Genomic DNA, 24,582 nt, shown 5'->3' with positions numbered 1-24,582 from the left:
AACGTTTTTAGGGGGTCAACAAAGTTGACTTTTTATTCGTTCAAAATTTGGGGAAAACTTCCTTCATGAAAGTTGTAGAGCTCGTCGATACGAGTTCGTGGACATGTGGAACGCATTATTCGGAGTTCGTATGATTAAGTTATGAATATTTGAAAATTGGGAATTTTCTATAAATAGGAAAAATTTCTGATTTATTCATTAAGGACAAAAAAATGGAGATTTTGCGGAATAGTCCCCCGAAACCCTCCGTCCTCTCTCCTCTCCCACGCGGCCGAACCGCTCGACCCGACCCGGCCGAACGGCCCTCCTCCGGCCTCCTCTGGCCACGGACCCGGCCTTCCCCGAGCTCGCCGTCGCACGCCCAGCCGCTCCCTGCCACCGTCTTGCCCCGCCGCTGCCCCCAGATGGAGATCGAAGACGCCCCAGCCATGTGAACCCGACCCGACCGGAAAACGACTTTTCCGGCGTTGCATGGGCCGATCGTCCCCATTTTCGTGATCTCCTCCTCCCCCTGATTATCCCCATGTAAGCCTTTCATCACGATTTTGTGTATAGAACGCTAGATCATGGTTTGACTTTTTCGACGTCCCTGATTCAATCTGGAATCTGATCAGACGCACGAGATTAATCCAACTTCAACGCTTGATCTAGGACGATCTAGGCCAAACCAGACTTAGCTCCAGGTATGGAAGTCGATCACCCTTTCATTTTGAACCAGTTTGTAGTTGGTCACTTTGCCATCTGAGGTGGTTGACCGGCGTTGACCGCCCACTGACCACCGCTTGTGGCGGCGCATCAGACCATATTTCGAGTTTTCATTATCTAGGCGATGATCTATGCATCCATACGAGCGTTTTGATATATAACATGGTCATGTTAGAAAAAGTTGATAAATAGTGGATTTTCGTTTTGACGTTACTATTTAACGTTTTTACGTTTATCTTCGGTTTACGATCTGTGAAGATCTGACCATCGGTTTTGCTTCAATTTTGGATATGTTGATCGTATGACTGTCCCGGTGACTTTGTGAGGTCACGGGCGAAGATCCGACCGTTGGATCTTCGTATAATTGAGAAATAGTGATTCGGAAGGCGATTCGTGAGAATCTGACCGTCGGATTTTCATATAATTTTGTGGAGATGTTAGTAAAGGCAATTCAGGAAGATCTGACCGTTGGATCTTCGTGATAATTTTAGAGGATGATCCTAAAGGCGATCCGTGAGGATCCGACCGTTGGATCATCATTAAATTCAGATCCGACCGTTGGATCATCGTTTAATTTGAATCTGAGCGTTGGATCGTCGTTTAATTTCATATTTGAGTTGTTGGCTAAGTCAAGATCATTATTGGACTGGGTGATTGACGGTTTGAGTTGGTGGACGATTGTGGATCGTATTTTGAGCTGAATTGAAGACGCAGCGGGATTATCGAGGTGAGTAAACCTCACGTGGTTCATATTACGAACCCAATACAATTAATTGCTTATTTTGTTGCAATCATATGAACTATTGTTGGTATTACTAGACATTCCTGTGTGAATGTCTGTATATATATTATTACGTGAAATAATATGTATTGTTGGAGTTGTGTTGAGTTTATTGTTGAGAAACAATATATTGTGAGAGGTATTGAGTTTATTGTTGAGAAACAATATATTGTGAGAGGTGTTGAGTTTTATTGTTGAGGAACAATAAATTGTTGTGATCTGTGGAGATCACTAGGTCACGAGGTGACCATGGCATCTATTAGTGAATCACGCTCTCGTACCGGGCTGGTGGTTATTAATAGTATTAAATCGTAATCACGTCTGTGGCCGGACGAGTGGTTACGTTCAGTTAGAGCTCTAGTCTGTCTGCCAAATGTGGAGTGACCTTATGAGTGAAATTGAGAGTAACTCATAAGTGTCAATATATATATGGTAACCTTATGAGGGAAATTGAGAGTAACTCATAAGGGTCTATATATATATATATGAGTCTGTCTACCAAATGTTGGGAAATCTTATGAGCGAATTTGAGAGTAACTCATAAGTGTCTATATATATATATGAGAGTGAGGGATCTTATGAGCTAAATTGAGAGTAACTCATAAGTGTCTACATATATATATGAGAGTGAGTGATCTTATGAGCTAAATTGAGAGTAACTCATAAGTGTCTATATATATATATGAGAGTGAGAAAGTAACGTGGGTTTGTGGTAGTCTTGAAATCTAATAAATCAACAGTTCTTTCTTGTTTACTCATACTGGCTGTAAAAAGCTTACCGGGTTTTGTGTTGTTGCAACTCCCGGTACACTATTCAAATTGTGTAGCGGGTAATCCTACAGGACAGGAGAACCAGGACAGTGATCGTGCGGTTAGAGCAATTGTTAGAGTTTTACAACAATTGTAAGTTGTGAGGTGTGTTATGCTCATTTGAGCTTTATAATATATTGTGAGAGTGAATTGTAATAATGAACTCGAAGTTTCGAGATTTGGATTTTGTAATTGTAATTATTCAGGTTTCGGATTTGAATTTATCATTCAAAATCCGGGGCGTGACAGTTTGGTATCAGAGCGTAAGGTGCATATTTGGTGATGTGTCAATACCTTCCGAGTGATGGCCCGTCTGCAGCGGATCCCCATCGTGTGCTCTTCGGTATTGGCTAAGTCATTGGGTATGCGTGAGTGTTGGGAGTTGTTTAGGCCGCTAGGTCGTTTAGGGAACGTGAATACCTTCCCTATAGTATTGACTTGGTTAATATGAATTTGTATTTGACTTATACTGTGTTTTAAGTGTTATACATGTCTTAGCCAAGCATACTATACTCCTTAGGTGATGGAGATTCGAAGGGGTTGTACTTCGAACCTTACAGTTGTCTTGTAGGTTCGTATTGGAATAAGTTCAGTGGCCGCGAGTTACAATCCTTGAGGAATAGGAACCTCTTGATTCAACTCTGTTAAGTCAACGAGGATTGTTTTATGGAAATGAGGTTCTTTTGATTGTTGAAGTGTTTGGTTGAGGACATGGTGTGGACCTATGCACGTACCTAGTGTGGATACGAGTATGAATTGTTATAAATTTTGTCTTCTTAAGTTGGACGTACAGATGTTTAGATGAGGTGTACGTATCAAGGATTAGATATCTTGTTTTATAAAGAGACGTCTTAGTGGAGTTTTGGTAATTGACATGTGATACGTGATTAAAGTGACTCTGAGGCAATTATGCTGACCTTGTGTGAGATTGAATTCTTAGTGTAGACTAAGAAGGTTGTGTGGTGATTTTATATACACTACGTGATGAACTTTTAGAAGGAAAAGTTATGAGTAAAAGTATGGGTTTTTCCCTGATGTCTATAGCAGACTTGTGAATATAGTTTTGTTCAAGTGAATGAAATTGAATTTTGTGGCCTTTGTGTGGTGAACTAGTTTTCTTAAGTTTTGGATCGTAGTATGGAGATGGGCTGCAGTGAATTTGAAGTTGTTGTGTGTTTTAAGTTTAAGTAGGCGGGACACTTAAAGTTTTGCAATGGAGTTGATTTTGGTGTAATTAATTGGGAGAGTTAGAATCAGTTCTTGTGAATGATGTTGGATGAGAGTGTGTGCCTTTGGTGATTGATTTTAGGTGTTATAGTTAAACGCAATTTCGGATATTGATTTTAGTGATTTTGTTAGGTATCCATAGTGGTTCAAGTGAATTACTATGTGATATGGAGTTTGATTTGATTTCTGAATCGCTAAATGTTAGGGATTGAATTGTGGTGAGTTTTTGTTGAAACAATTGATAGATGGAATTATCGAGATTCTATAAGAGTTGTAAGAGTAACTCTAAAAACGTGGGTTTTTCCTAGCTAACTCAGGATGTGTTTAGCTTTATAAATCCCTAATCCTATCGATGAAATTGTTGTGTTTGGTTTGACTCAGAGGATACTAGCTAGACCTCGATGCGACTTAATTGATTGTTGGATTCTTTTTGAGTGATTGTTTTTATTGCATCATTATGAAAGATGTGTGCAGTAGAGTTATTTATGGTTTTGAAAACAGTATTGGGTGACCAAGGTTCGATCCTTGGTGTTGTTGTTGGTTAAACAAACAGGAAAGAAAACATGCACACCATCTTATTGAGTTTATATTACAAAAAAAAAAAAAAAAAAAAAAAGCGAGGACTATGCTATACTAAGCCTAGTCAGCAGCTCCGGATGGGTTGAGGCTGAGCTCAAGAGAAACGTTTGAGCCACTGTGGTAACCGCCTGAGCCACCAGAATAGTAACCAAAAGCGCTACCTTCCTCGGAAGTAGCCTTCAGGTTACCAAAGACGTCCTCGCCGTGCACGGGGAACAGAGGAAGAGTTTGAACCTCCTGGTGATCTCCTCCTCGTTGTTGCAGGGATGTTTGTCCTCCTGTTGTGCCAAAAGAGTTGTACTAGTATTAGTGTTGAAGTGTGAGGAAGAATATGAAACAGAATTTAAATCAAGAAATCCTTCATTACCAGTAGAATAGGTGGAACCAAAGTTGAGATCAATGGATCTACCATCATCAGTAGAACTAGTGGACCCAAAATTGATGTCAATGGATCCACCAGCTGGCCCAAAATTGATGTCGATGGATCCACCAGCACCAGTAGAACCAGTGGACCCAAAATTGAGATCAATGGATCTACCAGTACCAAGAGAACTAGTTCTCATGGGCACTGGAGCAGCCTGATTACACCTATTCATCTGCTTCTCTCGAGCCCTGACGTTCTGGAACCAAAAGTAAATGTTCTTACCCTCAACATACCCATACTGGTTCAGCTGGAGACAGATCTCGTGAATCTGCTCTGTAGTTGGGCACTTAAATCCCTTGACGTAGTAAAGATCCTTGAGGATTCTTATTTGTTCTGAGAGAGTAGGAATCCACCTGGTACGGCTTCGCCAGAAATCCATGTTGGCACTACTTCCAGCTGCTTGGGTGTTTCCTCCCTCCTCTGTTGGTTGCTGTTGTTGTGGTTCCATTTGTTGCGGGTTTGGAGCTCCATTAGTTGCAGAGTTCGTGGCTCTTGGGTCATGGGGTGAGAGGATGTGGAAATCGAGGAATACATGGTTTAGTGTTTGAGGGAGATTTTGTTAGAAGGATTGGAGTTGTTGAACTGGTGATTGGAGATCTGAGATTCTCAGAGGAAAGATGAGATCGAATCTTCAAATGGAAGAAAAGATCTGAGAAAGAAGGATTGAAGATTTGGAGGAAAAGATTGAAGATCTGAAAGTTCAGAGGAAAGATGGGATTGAATCAACTAGATGGGAGAGAAGATCAGAAGAGAAGGATTGAAATTGATGAAGAAAGGATTTGAGTTTCGAGAGGAAGGCTGCAGAGTTTGAGAGAGAATGGCTGGGGAAAATTTCTTTTCTTTGGTGTGAACAGTTTTTCTCCAGGATGCACCTATTTATAGAACGAGGTGAGCAGATCTCCACCGTTGGATGGACGATCTCTGAGATTCAATCCACGCGTTGGATTAAAGTCGCCCCGAAACCCGGAAAAGCTGTTGGCGCGTGGAGAGCGTGTAAGGGGACCGAGGGAATCTCGAGGCGCTGTGGCAGACAGCTGTAGCCGAAAGCAGATTTGACTGCCGTAAATCACGGAAGGGATAAGCCGTGACACAAGTGGGCCGTACTTGGGCCTGTCTCGGATCAAGGCATCACTGTAGCTGTGGGTGGAGGCCTGATGGGCCGAGTTTCAGAAACAGTTTTGGACATGATGGGCCGAGTTTCTGAAACAGTTTTGGATGAGTTGGGCTGGATTTCTGTAACAGTTTTGGATACGTTGGGCTGGGTTTCTGCAACAGTCTTGGATGTTTTGGGCCGAATTGTTGAAACAGTTGAAACAGTTGGTTTAAATAAAAGGATTGGTATGGATAATAACGTGAGCAGCCGTGCTCGAGTGGTTGAGTGTACAGTTCGTGTACAAGAGGTCTGAGGTTCGAACCTCGCCTCTTGTTTATTTTTATTATGTTCGTTTATGACATAATAAGTATAAAATTTGTACACATTATATTAAGCACAGCTTGTGCTCCAGTGGTTGGGGGACAAAGGTTTCGTGCGGCAGGTTGAGGTTTCGAACCTTGCCTCCCCCGTTATTTTATTTATGTCGCTTATGACATAATAAATATAACACGTGAGCATATATTAATGAAGGCAGCTTTTGCTTCAGTGGTTGGGAGCAAAACCTTCGTGTTTGAGGTCGGGAGTTCGAACCCTACCTCTTACAAATATTTTTGGATCTCGTATATGCTTGATATACGACGTATATACGGTATGTACGGTATACATACGTATATACGGTCTGTACGGTATGCATACGAATATACAGTTGTACGGTATGCATACGTATATACGATCTGTACGGTATGCATACGTATATACGGTATGTACAATTTCATACCGTAGCCGAGCTGGAAGTTGGTGGGCCGATTGGTAGGCCCAAATAGTAAGCCCAAATAGTAAGCCCAAATGGTAGGCCCAAATGGTAAGCCCAATTGTTCGGCCCGAATAGTAGGCCCAAATGTTAAACCCAAAGTGGTTTGGGCCGGTTCGAAATGTGGATGGTCCGATTTCTTCAGGCCCAATTGGCCAGCCCTAATGCTTAGCCCAAGGATTGAACAAGCCCAAGTCATCGTCACTGGGTGACATATTTTATTGGCGTGCTTTTGGGGATGATTTGTTTTGAGTGATGCATCTCTATTGTTGTGAAGAAAGGTGCATGCTTGAGTTTTACTATGGAGATTTACCGTGATGCTAATTGAGTAGCGAAACACTTTGTGGGAGTGTTTACTGTGCTTGTATGCCAGTACAGAGTGATGATCTATGTGAAGATCTATGTGAAGATCTATGTGAGGATCTATGAGATGATCCATGTGACGATTTTGTGTATGTGATGTGGAGTGTTGTTGAGCAGTTGTTTTGTGAATTTACATTGTGATGAAAGGATTTAGTGGCCCTAGGAATGTATTTTTATACAAAGGATTGTGGCTTTGTAGATTACTACAGATTTGGAAAAGATGGAGATTCTATGATTAGGTCAACCTTAATCGAGAGGAATTGACTTACGCTCAAATTTCGGGACGAAATTTCTTTAAGGAGGGTAGATTGTAATACCCCGAAAAATCCAAATTAATTTCCGTGGATTTTTAGAAATGATTTCACGATAGTAGGAGCGAGTACGAAGCTTGGAGAAGTTGTGGAATTAGTTCGAACGATTTTATTTTCGAAAACGAACGTTTTTAGGGGGTCAACAAAGTTGACTTTTTATTCGTTCAAAATTTGGGAAAACTTCCTTCATGAAAGTTGTAGAGCTCGTCGATACGAGTTCGTGGACATGTGGAACGCATTATTCGGAGTTCGTATGATTAAGTTATGAATATTTGAAAATTGGGAATTTTCTATAAATAGGAAAAATTTCTGATTTATTCATTAAGGACAAAAAAATGGAGATTTTGCGGAATAGTCCCCCGAAACCCTCCGTCCTCTCTCCTCTCCCACGCGGCCGAACCGCTCGACCCGACCCGGCCGAACGGCCCTCCTCCGGCCTCCTCTGGCCACGGACCCGGCCTTCCCCGAGCTCGCCGTCGCACGCCCAGCCGCTCCCTGCCACCGTCTTGCCCCGCCGCTGCCCCCAGATGGAGATCGAAGACGCCCCAGCCATGTGAACCCGACCCGACCGGAAAACGACTTTTCCGGCGTTGCATGGGCCGATCGTCCCCATTTTCGTGATCTCCTCCTCCCCCTGATTATCCCCATGTAAGCCTTTCATCACGATTTTGTGTATAGAACGCTAGATCATGGTTTGACTTTTTCGACGTCCCTGATTCAATCTGGAATCTGATCAGACGCACGAGATTAATCCAACTTCAACGCTTGATCTAGGACGATCTAGGCCAAACCAGACTTAGCTCCAGGTATGGAAGTCGATCACCCTTTCATTTTGAACCAGTTTGTAGTTGGTCACTTTGCCATCTGAGGTGGTTGACCGGCGTTGACCGCCCACTGACCACCGCTTGTGGCGGCGCATCAGACCATATTTCGAGTTTTCATTATCTAGGCGATGATCTATGCATCCATACGAGCGTTTTGATATATAACATGGTCATGTTAGAAAAAGTTGATAAATAGTGGATTTTCGTTTTGACGTTACTATTTAACGTTTTTACGTTTATCTTCGGTTTACGATCTGTGAAGATCTGACCATCGGTTTTGCTTCAATTTTGGATATGTTGATCGTATGACTGTCCCGGTGACTTTGTGAGGTCACGGGCGAAGATCCGACCGTTGGATCTTCGTATAATTGAGAAATAGTGATTCGGAAGGCGATTCGTGAGAATCTGACCGTCGGATTTTCATATAATTTTGTGGAGATGTTAGTAAAGGCAATTCAGGAAGATCTGACCGTTGGATCTTCGTGATAATTTTAGAGGATGATCCTAAAGGCGATCCGTGAGGATCCGACCGTTGGATCATCATTAAATTCAGATCCGACCGTTGGATCATCGTTTAATTTGAATCTGAGCGTTGGATCGTCGTTTAATTTCATATTTGAGTTGTTGGCTAAGTCAAGATCATTATTGGACTAGGTGATTGACGGTTTGAGTTGGTGGACGATTGTGGATCGTATTTTGAGCTGAATTGAAGACGCAGCGGGATTATCGAGGTGAGTAAACCTCACGTGGTTCATATTACGAACCCAATACAATTAATTGCTTATTTTGTTGCAATCATATGAACTATTGTTGGTATTACTAGACATTCCTGTGTGAATGTCTGTATATATATTATTACGTGAAATAATATGTATTGTTGGAGTTGTGTTGAGTTTATTGTTGAGAAACAATATATTGTGAGAGGTATTGAGTTTATTGTTGAGAAACAATATATTGTGAGAGGTGTTGAGTTTTATTGTTGAGGAACAATAAATTGTTGTGATCTGTGGAGATCACTAGGTCACGAGGTGACCATGGCATCTATTAGTGAATCACGCTCTCGTACCGGGCTGGTGGTTATTAATAGTATTAAATCGTAATCACGTCTGTGGCCGGACGAGTGGTTACGTTCAGTTAGAGCTCTAGTCTGTCTGCCAAATGTGGAGTGACCTTATGAGTGAAATTGAGAGTAACTCATAAGTGTCAATATATATATGGTAACCTTATGAGGGAAATTGAGAGTAACTCATAAGGGTCTATATATATATATATGAGTCTGTCTACCAAATGTTGGGAAATCTTATGAGCGAATTTGAGAGTAACTCATAAGTGTCTATATATATATATGAGAGTGAGGGATCTTATGAGCTAAATTGAGAGTAACTCATAAGTGTCTACATATATATATGAGAGTGAGTGATCTTATGAGCTAAATTGAGAGTAACTCATAAGTGTCTATATATATATATGAGAGTGAGAAAGTAACGTGGGTTTGTGGTAGTCTTGAAATCTAATAAATCAACAGTTCTTTCTTGTTTACTCATACTGGCTGTAAAAAGCTTACCGGGTTTTGTGTTGTTGCAACTCCCGGTACACTATTCAAATTGTGTAGCGGGTAATCCTACAGGACAGGAGAACCAGGACAGTGATCGTGCGGTTAGAGCAATTGTTAGAGTTTTACAACAATTGTAAGTTGTGAGGTGTGTTATGCTCATTTGAGCTTTATAATATATTGTGAGAGTGAATTGTAATAATGAACTCGAAGTTTCGAGATTTGGATTTTGTAATTGTAATTATTCAGGTTTCGGATTTGAATTTATCATTCAAAATCCGGGGCGTGACAACCAAAACTGCATCTTTGGGAGGTAAGCATTATTATGTCTCTTTTGTTGATGACTTCTCTAGAAGAGTATGGGTGTACACCATGAAGCATAAAGATGAAGTCTTAGATATATTTGTGAAGTGGAAGAAGATGATTGAGACTCAGACCGGTCGAAAAATTAAGAGGCTCAGGTCAGATAATGGTGGTGAATGCAAATCTGATCCGTTCTTGAAACTATGTCAAGATGAGGGCATTGTGAGACACTTCACAGTTAGAGAGACACCACAACAGAATGGGGTGGCAGAGCGCATGAATCGGACTTTATTGGAGAAAATTTGGTGTATGTTGTCTAATGCTGGATTAGGAAAAGAATTTTGGGCTGAGGCAGTTGTGTATGCAAGCCATCTCATTAATAGGTTACCTATTGCTGCACTTGAGGGAAAAACTCCCATGGAGGTATGGTCTGGTAAACCTGCTACTGATTATCATTATTTACATATTTTTGATTGTCCTGCTTATTTTCATGTCAGGGAAAGCAAGCTTGATCCAAGGGCCAAGAAAGCTATATTCTTGGGATTTAATGAGGGTGTTAAGGGATTTAGGCTTTGGTGTCCAGATGTGAAGAAAGTTGTTGTAAGCAGAGATGTGACTTTTGATGAGGCTATTATGGTTGATCAGAACAAGCAGAAAAATTCTGAAGAGCAGAGAATGACCGTAGAGAGTTTGCAGTAGGTGGAGTTAAAGAAAAAAATTGTTGAAACTCCAATTGATCCAGTGAGTCCTATTGTTGATTCAGATGATTTAAATATTGAGGACATGAGTGTTGAAGTAGAGGCTCCAACCCAAGAGCCTACACAGCAAGATGGACCAATTGCAACTACAAAGGGAAAAAGGAATGCTCAAAAGCCAGCTTGGCTTAATGATATGGTGACTTATGCACTCCCAGTTTCTAAAGAAGAAATTCCTACTACTTATGAAGAAGTTGTCATACATGCAGATTATGTAGAATGGGAAAAAGCTATGGGTGAGGAGATGAAGTCTCTTCACAAGAATAAAACATGGGAGTTGGTTCAGTTACCACATGGGAAGAGAGCAATTGGTTGCAAGTGGGTGTTTGCTAAAAAGGAAGGATCACTGTATAAGGCTAGATTGGTAGCTAAAGGCTACGCACAAAAAGAAGGAATTGACTACAATGAGGTATTTTCTCCTGTTGTTAAGCATTCTTCTATTCGTATTTTATTGGCCTTGGTTGCACAGTTTGATCTTGAGTTAGCACAGCTTGATGTAAAAACTGCTTTCTTACATGGTGAATTAAAAGAAGAGATATATATGACTTAGCCAGAGGGGTTTAAAATTGCTGGTAAAGAAAATTGGGTCTGCAAACTGCATAAATCATTATATGGTTTGAAACAATCACCAAGGCAGTGGTACAAGCGGTTTGATAAATTTATGTTCGGTCAGAAGTACACTCGGAGTTTTTATGATCCATGTGTTTATTTTCGCAAGCTATAGGATGGGACTTTCATTTATTTGCTCTTATATGTTGATGATATGTTAATTGCATCTAAGAGCAAGGTGGAGATAAATAAATTGAAATCACAATTGAGTGGTGAATTTGAGATGAAGGACTTGGGAGAAGCTAAAAAGATTTTGGGCATGGAAATCGAAAGAGATAAATCAAGAGGCAAAGTTTGTTTGTCACAGAAGCAATATTTGAAGAAGGTACTGCATCGGTTTGGCATGAATGATAAATCTAAACTTGTAAGTACACCTCTTGCCTCTCACTTCAAGCTTAAATCTACTATGTCTCCTAACACAGATGATGATATGAAATATATGGCCAAAGTTCCTTATGCTAGTGCTGTTGGTAGCTTGATGTATTGTATGGTGTGTACTAGACCGGATATTTCACAGGCCTTAAGTGTGGTGAGCAGATATATGCATAACCTAGGTAAAGGTCATTGGCAAGCAGTGAAGTGGATTCTACGGTATATTCTTGGTACTGTGGATGTTGGATTGGTTTTTCAGCAAGATAAGACGAGTCAGTGTGTTGTTGGATACGTGGACTCTGATTTCGCAGGTGATTTGGATAAGTGTCGATCTACTACAGCTTATGTGTTTACTCTTGCTAGTGGACCGGTGAGTTGGAAGTCGAATTTGCAACCTACAATTGCTTTGTCGACTACAGAAGCTGAATATATGGCGGTAACAGAGGGTGCAAAAGAAGCAGTTTGGCTTCGTGGTTTGCTTGAGGACTTGGGAATTATTCAAGAATATGTGGATATTTTTTGTGACAGTCAAAGTGCTATTCATTTAGCAGAGAACCAAGTTACTCATGCTCGTACTAAACATATCAATGTCAAATTTCACAAGATTCGTCAGATGGTGGAGGATGGTGATGTTCAACTCCTCAAAATTGGAATTGCAGATAATCCTGCTGATATGTTGACAAAGTCGGTTCCATTGAGCAAGTTCAAGCATTGCTTGAACTTGATTGGTATTTGTAGAATTTGAAATTCCCTACGGGGATGTCGGAGCGGTGATTGGTTTTGAAGTTCTACTTTGGAGAATTTACATCAAGTAAAGCCAAGGTGGAGATTATTGAATATTGGCTTTATTATATTGGTGGACAAAATCCAATTTGAATGGCCCATGGTGATCACGTGGGCAAGGCACCCCTAGGTTAATTAGGATAGGATATATATATATATATATATATATATATATATATATATATATATATATATGTATGTATGTATGTATGTCTAGATTAATTAGGCAATTAATACACATATATGCCGCCAATATTGCAGAGAGAGAGAGAGAGTTAACTAGGTATTGGTGTATTGGGATTTTGGGTAGAGAGTTTATCATCAAACTCTAATTGTATTCTCTCCAATTGATTATAGTGGAATTTCTCGCCGGCTTCAAAAGTGGACGTAGCTCAATCACATTGATTGAGTGAACCACTATAAATTCTTGTGTTTGCTTTCTTTTTCGTTGTTTTGGTCGCTCATCTAGTTCCATATCAATATTGTGTTTGTTACGCTTCCGCACAACAGGTCTGATGAATTAAACTAAATTGTTGCAATTGAATTTGAAACAAAATAGAACTTTGGTCTACTTTAAGCCAGCCTGCCTTGCCGGCCCTATAGTTCCAAACTTCCAACTATGCATGACTAGTTGTCATCAGAATTCAATTTTTTTTTTTTTATCACATCAACAATTCAATAACTCATATAACAATTAGCTGGTTACGATCTCCCACTAACAAATGTGAGACTTATGTCAATAGACAAAATGAAACTAGGCTTTAATTCTTATGCCCAAATCATCAGAATTCAACTCCGATCCTGTTTTTGCTTGATTGGAGAGACTTTTAGTTATTCATCTACTAACCTAATTATAATAATGAGGTATGCTTTGTAAACAGTTAAATATTTACAGTCAATTTCTTTCTTACAGTTGTATGTTGCAGATTTGATAGGTGAATTAGAAAGTTTGGCTGTCAATGCTTATTGTAAAGCTTCAAGCAGTAATAGAGGCACAAACCTCTCAATGCTTATTGTAACATTATGTATTCATTCATAATTAAAATGTGGGCAATTGAGGTAGTGGTGGAACAAGGATTTTTTGGTCGCAAGGCCAGGATAAGTGTATAAGACAAAATTAATTAATTAGATTTGGATGACTTTGGGGTATTTTCTCTCTTGCTATAATGCTTTCTTAAAAGAAGATGTCATTTTGGCAAGGTCCTTTAATTAAGAACTTATTAAGTGATTAGAATGATCGAATCACACGTTTATTGTTCTCATGACATAATATTTTCTCTCTTTGATAAATTGGGGAACAAGCATGCATGTTCATAAGTTGAACTTTTTTGCTGAATAGCAATTCCTTATGGAGCTAAGGATCAATATTGATTGATTAACAAGAAAAGGAAAACAAAATTAATTAATATTAACTTCTTTCCTAATCGTAAATGGAATTAGTTGCTGACAGTGCACGTTTATCATATCCTATCCTTATCGGAAAAGGAATCCCTTATCTTCTATAAAATAGGTGCAGTAAAGCAATGACAATTTATTTCATTTCACGCGTTCAATTCCGAGATATCGAAACTCATTGCTTTCATCTACCAATATGAAGAAGAATCAGAGATCAACGAACAAAGATCACATGGATGATTATTCAGAGTCAGAGGATTGGTGCTTCATCTGCAAAGACGGTGGGGTTCTAATTCTATGCGACCACGAGGGCTGCTCCAAAGCCTATCACCCTCGCTGCGTTGGAAAGAAGATATCTTTCCTCAAGAAACAAAAGCGCTGGATTTGTAGTCACCACTCCTGCTCAGCGTGCGGTGTTGCCGCCCCTGGAACTAAGATCCTCTCTTGCCTTCTTTGCACTTTTGCAGTGTGTGGTAGTTGCTGCAAAAGCAGCGATGCTAATTCGGAGTTTGCAGTGGTGAGAGGGAAGGAGAAACTTGGCCTTTGCAATGACTGCTTAGGGATTGTTAGGCTTGCAGAAGAAAATGGACAGTATGGAGTAGATGGAAAGAAATTAGGCTTCGAGGATCCGGAAACATTTGAATACGGATTCAAAGAATGTTGGGAAATCATCAAGGAAAAGGAGGGCTTGACCTTGGATGATCTCTACTTCCCATATTCCAAAGGGGTAACAGATAGTCATGACAGTAAAGACACAGAAACTCACAAGTCAACATTGGGCAAACGGAAGGCAGAAGCCGAAATTTGTGAGGATAACGAAGATGAATTTGGTAGTGACGATCTTGCTGCAAGCAACCACAAGAAGCAAAAATTAGTGAGCTCATCAGAGCATATGACATCAGAATCTGATTTGCATGAGGAAAATAACTCCGAGGAAAAGGAGGAAATGATTCCTAGTCCGACTAGGAATGACGAATCAGAGTGGCGCTTTGCATCTATAGTTGCTAGTAATATGAAGCTTGTCTACTTGAGAAGGAGCTTAGTGGAGGAGCTGATATCCAAGCAGCCTGATAGTTGGGAAAGAAAACTAGTTGGAAGTTATGTGAGAGTGGAAAATGAACCCGAGGACTATTTTCAGATAAAATCTTCTTACCAACTTTCACAAGTGAAAGGCATAATTAGGAACCACAACAATGGAGAAGAAATTCTCCTGCATCTGCTAACAAGAGAGGTTCCAATTTCTATGCTATCGGATTGTGACTTCACTGAGGAAGATTGTGAAGATTTGCAAGAAAGGGTGAAAATTGACCTGATGAGGAGACCGACGGTTGTTGAAATTGAACAAAAAGCAAGAGAGCTGCATGAAGATATAACTAAGGATTGGATTGAGAGAGAGTTGGTCCGGTTACAGAAATGCATTCATCACGAGAAAAATCAGCATGGATGGATCAGCAGAGAGTTATGTGAGTATTTGAAACAAAGAAATATGCTAAAGCAACCATCTGAGCAGGAAAGACTCCGAAAAGAGGTGCCACAAGTCATTGCAGAGGACTTGGACTCCAGCAATTTATGACTTACTCATATGTATGTCAACACGGAACTTGTACAAATATTAACGTTGTTGTTAACACTTGACAGTAAGAAACCATAGTTATTAATCGTTATTGGATAAATTCCGAATTCCAACGTCTACTCCATACATATATGCATATTAATGTTGATTCTTAAATTCAGTGTATGAAATTAAGGTTCCCATCCTGTTCGGTGAGTATGTTGAGTGCAAGTTTTACAGTCTTTACGAAGAAATTCAATTGGCTTAGTTTATGACTTCATACTACGCACCCCAGGTCCTTTACAACCGCATTGAGAGCAGAAACCCACATTTCTAGCTATCAGATTTAGCTAATTAATTAGTAAAGTTTGGAGGTAAACCTGTTGAAATCAAAGGTAGAAACTATTACTAGAAGTACTGTAAAAACCCTCATTCCTCAGTAACTTGAAGACTGAAATATACTGTACGTGAATATGGACTATGGACCAAGGCAATCCCTAGTTCACATAGAATAGAGAGTATGGCCGTAAAGAAGTGTCTGCTGAGCAAGAATGTACGTAAAGGAGGTCACCAACGTAACCACAAGCTAATTGCTGTTGGTCAATCATTGAATTCAGTTTCTTTGAAGCATGAATGTATTAATTTTGGGAAATTTTATTACACACCCAATTTTCTAATAACATATTAAATTAAACTCACCCATAAGATTAATGATACTACCAAATCTATTAATTAGGTTCATCTCAAAATAAAAAACTTATTAACTAGAAACAAATAATAAAACATGTAATTGTTAAAAATTACAAAAGATGCCACAAGCCCTAAATATATCGTAGATGAAATTGACACTCACAGACATCTCCCATAACAAAATCAGACTCTTGATTTAAGCAGTATGAATCAACACCTATTACCTAGATAGGAGGTTAATTATAATACTCAAATGTTAGGTAGATATTCAGATTATAGGTATCTAAATAAATATGCATATTTGATTTAGTGCAGGTTAATTCCTCCTCAATAGGTATTTGTGATTTGTGTTTTGTCTTTTAGAATTTATGCTAGATAAGAGGTTATTTATAATACTCAATTAACAGGTAGATACCCAAATTATAAATTTCTAACACACTGTCCAAAATACCATCGTTTTAGGCACATCCATTAGCTAAAAGTAGACTAACTTCAAGCTTCTTGAAATGTCCATGCATACGTCGACTCTGTTCGAATTCTTGTTGCTCTTGGAATTAATACTGTGGCCCTTTTTAGCTACGAATAGCGAGCATGCACACTTGTCATCTACTGACTCCGTGAACTATTCTGCCCCCCCCACCCAAAAGAGAAGGCTAAAAATCTATTAGGATTAATTAAAGATCAAAAAGTGTAATTACGTACAAAGTGTCCCTCATCCACCTTAAAGGGTTTTTTTTTTTTTTGAAAACTAAAGCGTTTGGATAATGTATAAATTGCCTAAAGACCAAGCAATACCTAGTTCACACAGACAACACAGAATGTGGCCGCACTGCAAAAGAAAATAACCAGCTGCAAGAAGTTATTGGCGGCCGGCCATCACTGGATTGAGTTTCTTCAAAGCATTAAACTTGCTTTCTGCATGATGACCTCATTATAAACCCTAAAGAACACAATATTTAATATCTGTCTTCTTCAATACTTCAATTCCCACATTGGGGGATATTATATTTTAATAACTGAAAAATGTAGTGGGAGGCTGCAACCTATAGATCTAACAGCTAGCTTTCGCAAAATGACCACTCCTCTAATTCTTCTCAGCTCCTTTACAATCATGCTATGCAATTCTTGGTTCAACATAAAGATCCATTTTAAAGATCCTAAAGCACCAACTTTTCTTCAGTGACGTTGTGTCTATAATTATGCCAGTGCTCGCATGCATTCTCTCAGCAAAAGAAGCCAAAGCCATAGCTCTAAATGGAGGTGGTCGGCTTCTCAATACTGTTGCATGTGTGTGTTAGGCGTGGAGCGACCTTATAAAAGTAGCTTCCCACTAAAAATTCCTAGTATGAAAATGACTTATAACACTCCCAAGTCCCAACTGAATGTTCTGTAACTCTAACAGCCTCTGATATTCCCAAAGTTTGTAGTAGGGTTTATCTCTTTGCAACTTGTTTGGTGGTGGTGGTGATCAAAGTGGTCACATATGTAGCTTTTTTTTAACTCTTATGGTAATCTTCAACTTCCTAAGATCGTGGGTACCTTGCTTCTATTTAACCCTGGCCTATAAAACCTAGCTGATGAATGTGGAAAAATCTCAGTTGCATTCTTTGAAATTCAATACCTAGAGAAAACTAAGGGCTACCCTACTCTAGGTCTTCTAGGATAATAGAACTTGTTCTATTATAAGTACCCAATAGTCTTTCATTCCATTTGCTCCACATCAAGTTAGTGAAAGCCATGCTGATCAACTTTGTTCTTACTCAAATTTTCAACTTCTTTTTTTGTTTCTTATTTCTTCCAATACACGGCAGACTTCACTACACTTCTTCGCTTTCACTGTCTCAAATTTCAGTGCCTCCTTCTCCTGCACCCACGGCTGCTGTTATCCCGAGTTACAATGGTAGTTCTGCTCTTGGTACCACTGTTTTCAATGTGAGAACTTTTGGTGCAGTTGGGAATGGTGTTACTGATGATACAAAAGCATTTAAAATGGCTTGGGACAGTGCTTGTCAAACTGAAGATTCGGAAGTTCTTGTTCCAAAAGGGCATTCCTTTATGTTACAGTCTACAATATTCACAGGGCCGTGTAAATCTGGCCTCAAATTGCAGGTTGAAATGTATTTGGTAAATTTTTTTTTTGTTTTACTACTTTTTTCCTCAACCAGAATCTGATATGTTTTTGTTTGGCTTGTTGATGAGAAAAGATTGATGGGACATTAGTGCCGCCAAATGGACCGGATTCATGGCCGAAAAATATTAGTAAGAGACAGTGGTTGGTTTTCTACAGAATCAATGGAATGTCAATGCAAGGAGGTGGTGTAATAGATGGTAGAGGAGAGAAATGGTGGAATCTTCCTTGTAAACCCCACAAAGTACGTAAACTACGCCTTTTGTTATTGGTCCTCATCACCATCTTACCCAATTCAGTAGAAGAAATATCTTCTTCTGGAAGAGGACTTCCTAGAATAACAGAGTCTGTATCCGTGTAGTAGCAGTCATTATTTTTGAAAAATATATAGAATTCTCTCAGAGATCTTTTTCGGCACTGTACTGATCTTGTGCTTATGGTCGTTTTGGGTTTGGGGTTTAGTATTTAGGATTTAGAGCATGTTTTGTAGTGCTTTTGATCATTTGATGTGTTCAGAACTTCTTTTTGGTTTATAGAAACACCTTATAATTTTGTTAAAAAAAAAAAAAACACCTTATAGTGTACTCGGATTTGAAATATTATAAGATTATATGTGCTTACGGTAAAAGTATAATGGGCAAAAACACTTCATATCATGCGCTATATTAGAAAGAAAATTAAGTGGAAATCTAAAATGACATTGTTTTAGACATAAGCCATGATCAAACCCCAAAAAGATGAGCATGATCTGAATGAAATCTTTATTTTACTGTTCCATCCCAATTCTGTAACTGTTTCGTCTATATGTAATGGAACAGGGAATCAATGGAACAACAATGCCTGGACCTTGTGATAGCCCGGCTGTAAGTTACACAGACACAAAATTCTTCTGAATTGTATCTAATTTCTAGAGTAATGAGCACTACTATTTGAAATGTTGTTTAGAGACTTCATTTTCTGTTGCAGGCTGTAAGGTTCTTCATGTGCTCAAATCTGAAACTGCAAGGACTCAAAATCAAGAATAGCCCCCAGTTTCACTTCAAGTTTGATAATTGTCAAAACGTTCTCATAGAATCACTTACCATAAATTCACCTGCTCTAAGTCCCAACACAGACGGAATTCACATACAGAACACAAATAATGTGAAAATATACAATTCACTCGTATCCAATGGTAATTAACTATTCCACAGCAGCCTCCAATATATTAGACTTGTCTTCTCCATTTCACAAAGCTCACCTTGCTCTTTGGTTCATGTAGGTGATGATTGTGTATCAATTGGGACTGGTTCTTATAATATAGAAATTAGGAATATTACTTGTGGTCCAAGTCATGGAATAAGGTACATCCACTGCCTTTTTTTTTTTTCTTGGTTAAAATAGGATTGGAAAGGTACATCCACTGCTTTAAAGCTTTGTACGGATGGTTTCTAAGAGTTCAGTTATTATCAAAATTTGATTCAACCCAAATCCTCTTTCTTGGTACAGCATTGGCAGTCTTGGAATTGGCAATTCCCGAGCATGTGTTTCGAATATCACAGTTAGAGACTCGATCATCAAGCACTCTGACAATGGGGTTCGGATCAAAACATGGCAAGGGGGATCAGGATCTGTGTCAAGCATAACATTCCACAACATTCACATGGACACCGTACGAAACCCCATTGTGCTAGACCAATATTACTGCCTCACCAAGCATTGCCCTAACCAAACCTCTGCAGTTCACATATCAAATATCTTGTACACCAACATAAGGGGTACTTATGATGTGCGAAGCCCGCCTATGCATTTCGCTTGCAGTGACTCAGTGCCTTGCACAAACCTCACTCTCTCTGAAGTGGAATTGCTCCCTGCTACAAAAGGACGCTTGGTGTCGAGCCCGCTTTGCTGGAGTGCTTATGGAACTATGCAGACAATTACCGTTCCACCAGTTTTGTGCTTGTTAGGGGGCATCCCGGAACTGTTGCCCCAGAATGATAATGATGGGTGTTAAATGTTAACTAATATGGATCAGATTATAAATACATATATATAGAAGATGATAGCTATTCTAAACAAAGCTCCAAGTAACTGAGAGTCTAAAACTCTGCTACATATATATATGGTTACATGGTTTGGATTTTTTAAGCTTTTGTCTGTGTTTCTTTCTTTCTTTCTTTCTGTGTGTCGAAGTATTTCCAATTTTGTTCTCGATATCCAAGAGCATCTCTGCTCTTGGATAGAGAGAGCAAATGCATTTCTGCTACATATAATTCTCTATTTGTTGTATATATGCATCATGTTGAACCACACCCATGTTGACTGATTAAGAACTGTCCAATTGATTTTTTGGTTGAGCTGGTTTGATTGACTACTAATAATTTGAGGGCTCTCGTTGCATTCAACATCAATGTTGACACTTGACAAGACAGTAAACTTTTCCTTCGAATGGGTTTTATTCCAATTTGGTTCAATCCAAGCACATTACCAAATATAGCATATTGCATGGGTCATGAACAACTCACCAACATGCATCTCCTCTATAGAGGAGTGAGAAACTTCTTATTGATACAAGCAGTAGTGATCTTATCTTCAGCTGATCTCCACCTTCTTATTGATACAAGCAGTAGTGCGGCACTGCTAAGACAGCACCATTTTGGAGTTTGTTTCCATTTTCATCATACACGTGTTCAAGCTCATTTCAGATATTGCTTAAATTTACATCCTTTTTCTACCTAGAAGGGAACAAAGGGTGGCGAAGATTGTGACAATTTGAAAGTGATACCCCAACACACTACCAATAATGGGGTTTGGAACCCTACAGATTGTTTGTGAGACAGAACGGGAAAGAAAAGTGAGAAAATAAAGCAGACAGTAACATCACTCCAGGCTTCAGTTGGATTTCGACACCCAGAACGTTCTTCTTTTGCCTCAGCTGGATTGCAGCAGAATTAGTATCTGTATTGCAGTTTTTGGATACAATAAATTAGGGAATCATACATTTACTTCACATTTGAGCATTTCATGATAAATACAAGTTTCATTGCAGCTTTTGTTGCACAGTTCTCTGCCAATGAGCTGAAGTGAATAAATGAACGAATTTTGTTGCACAGTTCTCGGCCGATGATATATCTCCTCACTTTCTTGCTCTGTTTTGGAGTCTCCTTTTTCAAGTTTATTGTATATGGCCATATGGATGGTTAATCCAGTCATTTCATTCCAGTTCATTTTATTAAATAATAAGAGTATTAGCAAGCTCTAACAGCAAACTGGGATTACGGTTCACAACTGGATTTTGAAAAATTTCGGCAAGTTACCGAAACCTTCTGGAAAATATTTATGAAAACACATCATGAGAATGTTCATTCAATGCAGTTTTATCTTAGATTACAATTTCTGATTATTCAAGCTTTTCCATGTACGAAGCATACATCCACCTTAATAAACGTGGTGACTTCATACCAGCATACAAGCGCTTTGGCATACAGGTGTGGTTGATGATGATAATAGGAGTACTAACATGATGATGTAAGTACCTCTAGCAAGGATGCAGCAAATTTCATTTGGGTGTCCTCATCTATAGTCAAGAAGAGAGGCACGTGCACAAAGAGAGATTTGATCCCATTTTGCTCTGCAAACCGAAGGGAATGATAGTAGACATAATTGCATACAAAGCGCCCTGCATCATCCGAGGTCATCACCTCATAACCCTTCTTTGCCAAGGCCTTGGTTATCTCCTCAACTGGTAGAGAAGTCTGCACAAAGACAGAACAAGAAATCTCTGAAATACTAAATGAAAATTATGAATCATTGCAGTCATGCAGTATTGTCATCATACTAAAGATAACCTATCAGTAATTACTATAAGAATATTTGAGGTCAAGATACTATAAGAAACAAAAATGAAAGAATGATTATGATCTCCCATTATACCTCTCTTGTATATGAAATTCCACCATCTGAAGGAATGATAGGGACTTTCTGCAAAAGGACCGTAAACATTAAAATATAATCTGAACAATTTAGAAGGCCATGTCAAATAAAATCTCAATACACCACGGAAAAAAAAAAAAAAAAAAACCTTAGAACTTCTGTCTAACCTGAGGCTTCCATCCCATCTCATCAGGGCAACGAAAAGTAGCTTCATTGACAGCTTGATGCTCAATGGCAAACTTAGTTGCACCACTATTAACTCCAAAGTGTACCTAAATAAATGTGGTAAAATTAAGAAAGAGTGAGGTACATGACACATAAATGTGAGTACTCAGCCTACGAAATCTCTCAAATTATACTCATTCTAGTCAAACCTTTATTCTATAGTGCGCAGACATTATTGTTACTATGTTTGATATTGATACTGAATAGTTTCTAAAGATATATACAAACATAAACCAAGATGGAAAAGGGCCACTCAAGATATCCTTATGAACTCTTATACCTGTATTCAGTTCCTGTATGGAACAAATAAACAACTTTCTTTGCAGGAGAAATGCAAAACATATTTTAGTCCGAAATGCTGAACCCAGATCATCCTAATGTGATTATATATGTAGGGTTTTGTGACTCAACGACTAATTATACATGCTTTGCTCTTTAGCCTAAAGGTGCAATTCAGCAATGTGTGTGTATACTAATAAGTGATGAACTAGAATTGAGACCACTGACCCAAATAATTCTGCTGGAATTTGTAGAGTCCTTCTCGCTTATTGCAGATCGCAATGTCTGGTATAGGGGAAGAAGTGCTCCTTGTCCTGCAGTCTCAAGAATGCTGCAACTTCCAATAACCAGACCTTTTGGTGAACCATTCTTCTTCACATAATCGGTGAGATTACTGACAATTGTCTCAGTTGGATTCTCTGAAACTCCATGGAATTTCTTAAAACCCGTCACATGAATTGTTATTGTTGCAGGACCTTCGGAACCCATTTACACGTTATTAGAATACAATTGAGGAATGTGTTATAGCATCAAATCAGAAGATATCTAAGTACCTGACCAAACAAAAGGAAATGAGTGAACAAAATGCAGAGCCATAAATACAAGAACATAGGCAACTTATGAAATTTCTATGTCTACCATCACCATCCTCCTCAATGTGGTATGCTATCTATGAAATTTCATTTTACATCAATGAGGAGACTTCACACTTATTAATGTTTTTCCCACAAAATCGAATTGCTTTTTCAAAAAGCAGAAGCTGATTTTTAACTAATTTAGTATCAAGAGTCCAATATCATAGTACCAGCTAAACACTCATATGAATTGATACTGTTCAGAAGTTAAATTTCAAAACTTCAGCAACAAGATTCGGCAATTGCAACAGTAACACATGGTCTATGAGCTCACTTGGAATATCAGAGGACTGAACCGCAATTCTTTTCATTTCTTTTAAATATGCAACTTTCTGACTATGAGATCATGTAATCATCATGTTTTGATGTGAAAACCCAAAGGGCATATAAAACTGGGAAACAACACAATTTATGGATTGAAGAGGAAGATAATCTTCCATTATCTGATACAGCATGGAGATCAAGCAAAGGAAGATAATCAAATTCTTATACAGTGGCATACAAAATCAGATTAGACCCTCAATAAGCATCAAGTTCCTAAAAATGAACCCATCAGAATCCAAAAAATGAAAACCAAACTGATTCCACACCCAGATGATGATATATATGGAAACCCATTAACCAATCTACCAAAGAAGAGAGTTTGAAAATTAAAAAACAAGTCTTTGGGAATTAAAACATGTTCAACGATTATGAAGGTTAATACCAATGAAAGAAGAGAGCTTCTGTTCTTGCCTGAAATCTTCACAAGCCCTCAACCACTGGTCTTATCTGCTCGGGGATGATTTTATTTACAACTGGAGAAAGATTCCAATCAGATTAAAAGAGAGAGAGAAAGAGGGGTTATGTTAAGGAACGTGGTAGTGGATGAGGGTCACTATCCAACAACAAAAACAGTGTGTACAAGATTAGATACATGATGTATTTATGGTTTATTATAGTCGTTCATGTCATTATAAAATTTGGCAATGACAAGGCTTTTTTGGATTGGATATATAATAGGATGCAAACCACGAATTGGATACATTCGCTATTGGAGTTCGCAACTGTTCCTTTTGTTTATCCAATCATCTGTCGTTTATTGTTTGATTATTGCAATTTGGTCCTACCAAAGAAAAACAAACCAATATACCAAACCTTAGTTTCCCTTGTCAAAAAAAAAAAACAAAGAATCCATAGTTTCCATTGAGTTCCATTGCAATTTGCAAAATGTCATCTTGCAAAAACTAGTGAATGAGAACGAGCAACCTAAAGGGAACTAGAGGTGTTGAGGAGTAACAACGATCTCAAAATGAGGAGAAACCACTTACATTAACTATAGTAGTATTCAAATACTTTATGCAAGGATTATATGTGGTGGTTTGTGACCAAAGGGAAGAGAGTTTCAACTAAAGGTCAGTGAAACTAATGATCACTTGTTGGTAGCCTTCGATTGCTACTTTGAACCTTCCCTTAGTGTTGTCC

General features: G+C 38.8%; 3 protein-coding genes across 4 annotated transcripts; 2 read left to right on the top strand and 1 right to left on the bottom strand.

The window, feature by feature from the left end:
• Nucleotides 1–13,893: 13,893 nt before the first annotated feature.
• LOC133722726 (zinc finger CCCH domain-containing protein 19-like) lies at nucleotides 13,894–15,270 on the top strand. The gene has a single exon (XM_062149598.1). It carries the CDS (start codon nucleotides 13,894–13,896, stop codon nucleotides 15,268–15,270), a length of 1,377 nt encoding a protein of 458 aa, XP_062005582.1.
• Nucleotides 15,271–17,569: 2,299 nt separating this feature from the next.
• LOC133723364 (polygalacturonase At1g48100-like) lies at nucleotides 17,570–20,127 on the top strand. The gene is made up of 6 exons (XM_062150180.1): nucleotides 17,570–18,048; nucleotides 18,144–18,311; nucleotides 18,886–18,930; nucleotides 19,034–19,241; nucleotides 19,329–19,410; nucleotides 19,556–20,127. Exons 1-6 carry the CDS (start codon nucleotides 17,677–17,679, stop codon nucleotides 20,058–20,060), a joined length of 1,380 nt encoding a protein of 459 aa, XP_062006164.1. The 5' UTR covers nucleotides 17,570–17,676; the 3' UTR covers nucleotides 20,061–20,127.
• A 1,212-nt stretch (nucleotides 20,128–21,339) lies between these two features.
• Nucleotides 21,340–24,011, bottom strand: LOC133721977 (uncharacterized). 2 transcript variants are annotated; one of them, XM_062148759.1, is made up of 5 exons: nucleotides 23,825–24,011; nucleotides 22,712–23,037; nucleotides 22,147–22,251; nucleotides 21,980–22,027; nucleotides 21,340–21,801 (listed from the first exon to the last, which is right to left on the bottom strand). In XM_062148759.1, exons 2-5 carry the CDS (start codon nucleotides 22,970–22,972, stop codon nucleotides 21,562–21,564), a joined length of 654 nt encoding a protein of 217 aa, XP_062004743.1. In that variant the 5' UTR covers nucleotides 22,973–23,037; nucleotides 23,825–24,011; the 3' UTR covers nucleotides 21,340–21,561. The 2 variants fall into 2 exon arrangements, with proteins under 2 accessions (XP_062004743.1, XP_062004744.1); XM_062148760.1 differs by having other exon boundaries at nucleotides 23,854–24,011.
• Between the last annotated feature and the right edge of the window lie 571 nt (nucleotides 24,012–24,582).

The sequence above is a fragment of the Rosa rugosa genome, chromosome 7 (genome assembly GCF_958449725.1).
Source record: "Rosa rugosa chromosome 7, drRosRugo1.1, whole genome shotgun sequence".
NCBI classification, from domain to species: domain Eukaryota; kingdom Viridiplantae; phylum Streptophyta; class Magnoliopsida; order Rosales; family Rosaceae; genus Rosa; species Rosa rugosa.
The sequence above is the reverse complement of the archived record's forward strand: the minus strand, read 5'-3'. Positions and strand labels throughout refer to the sequence as shown.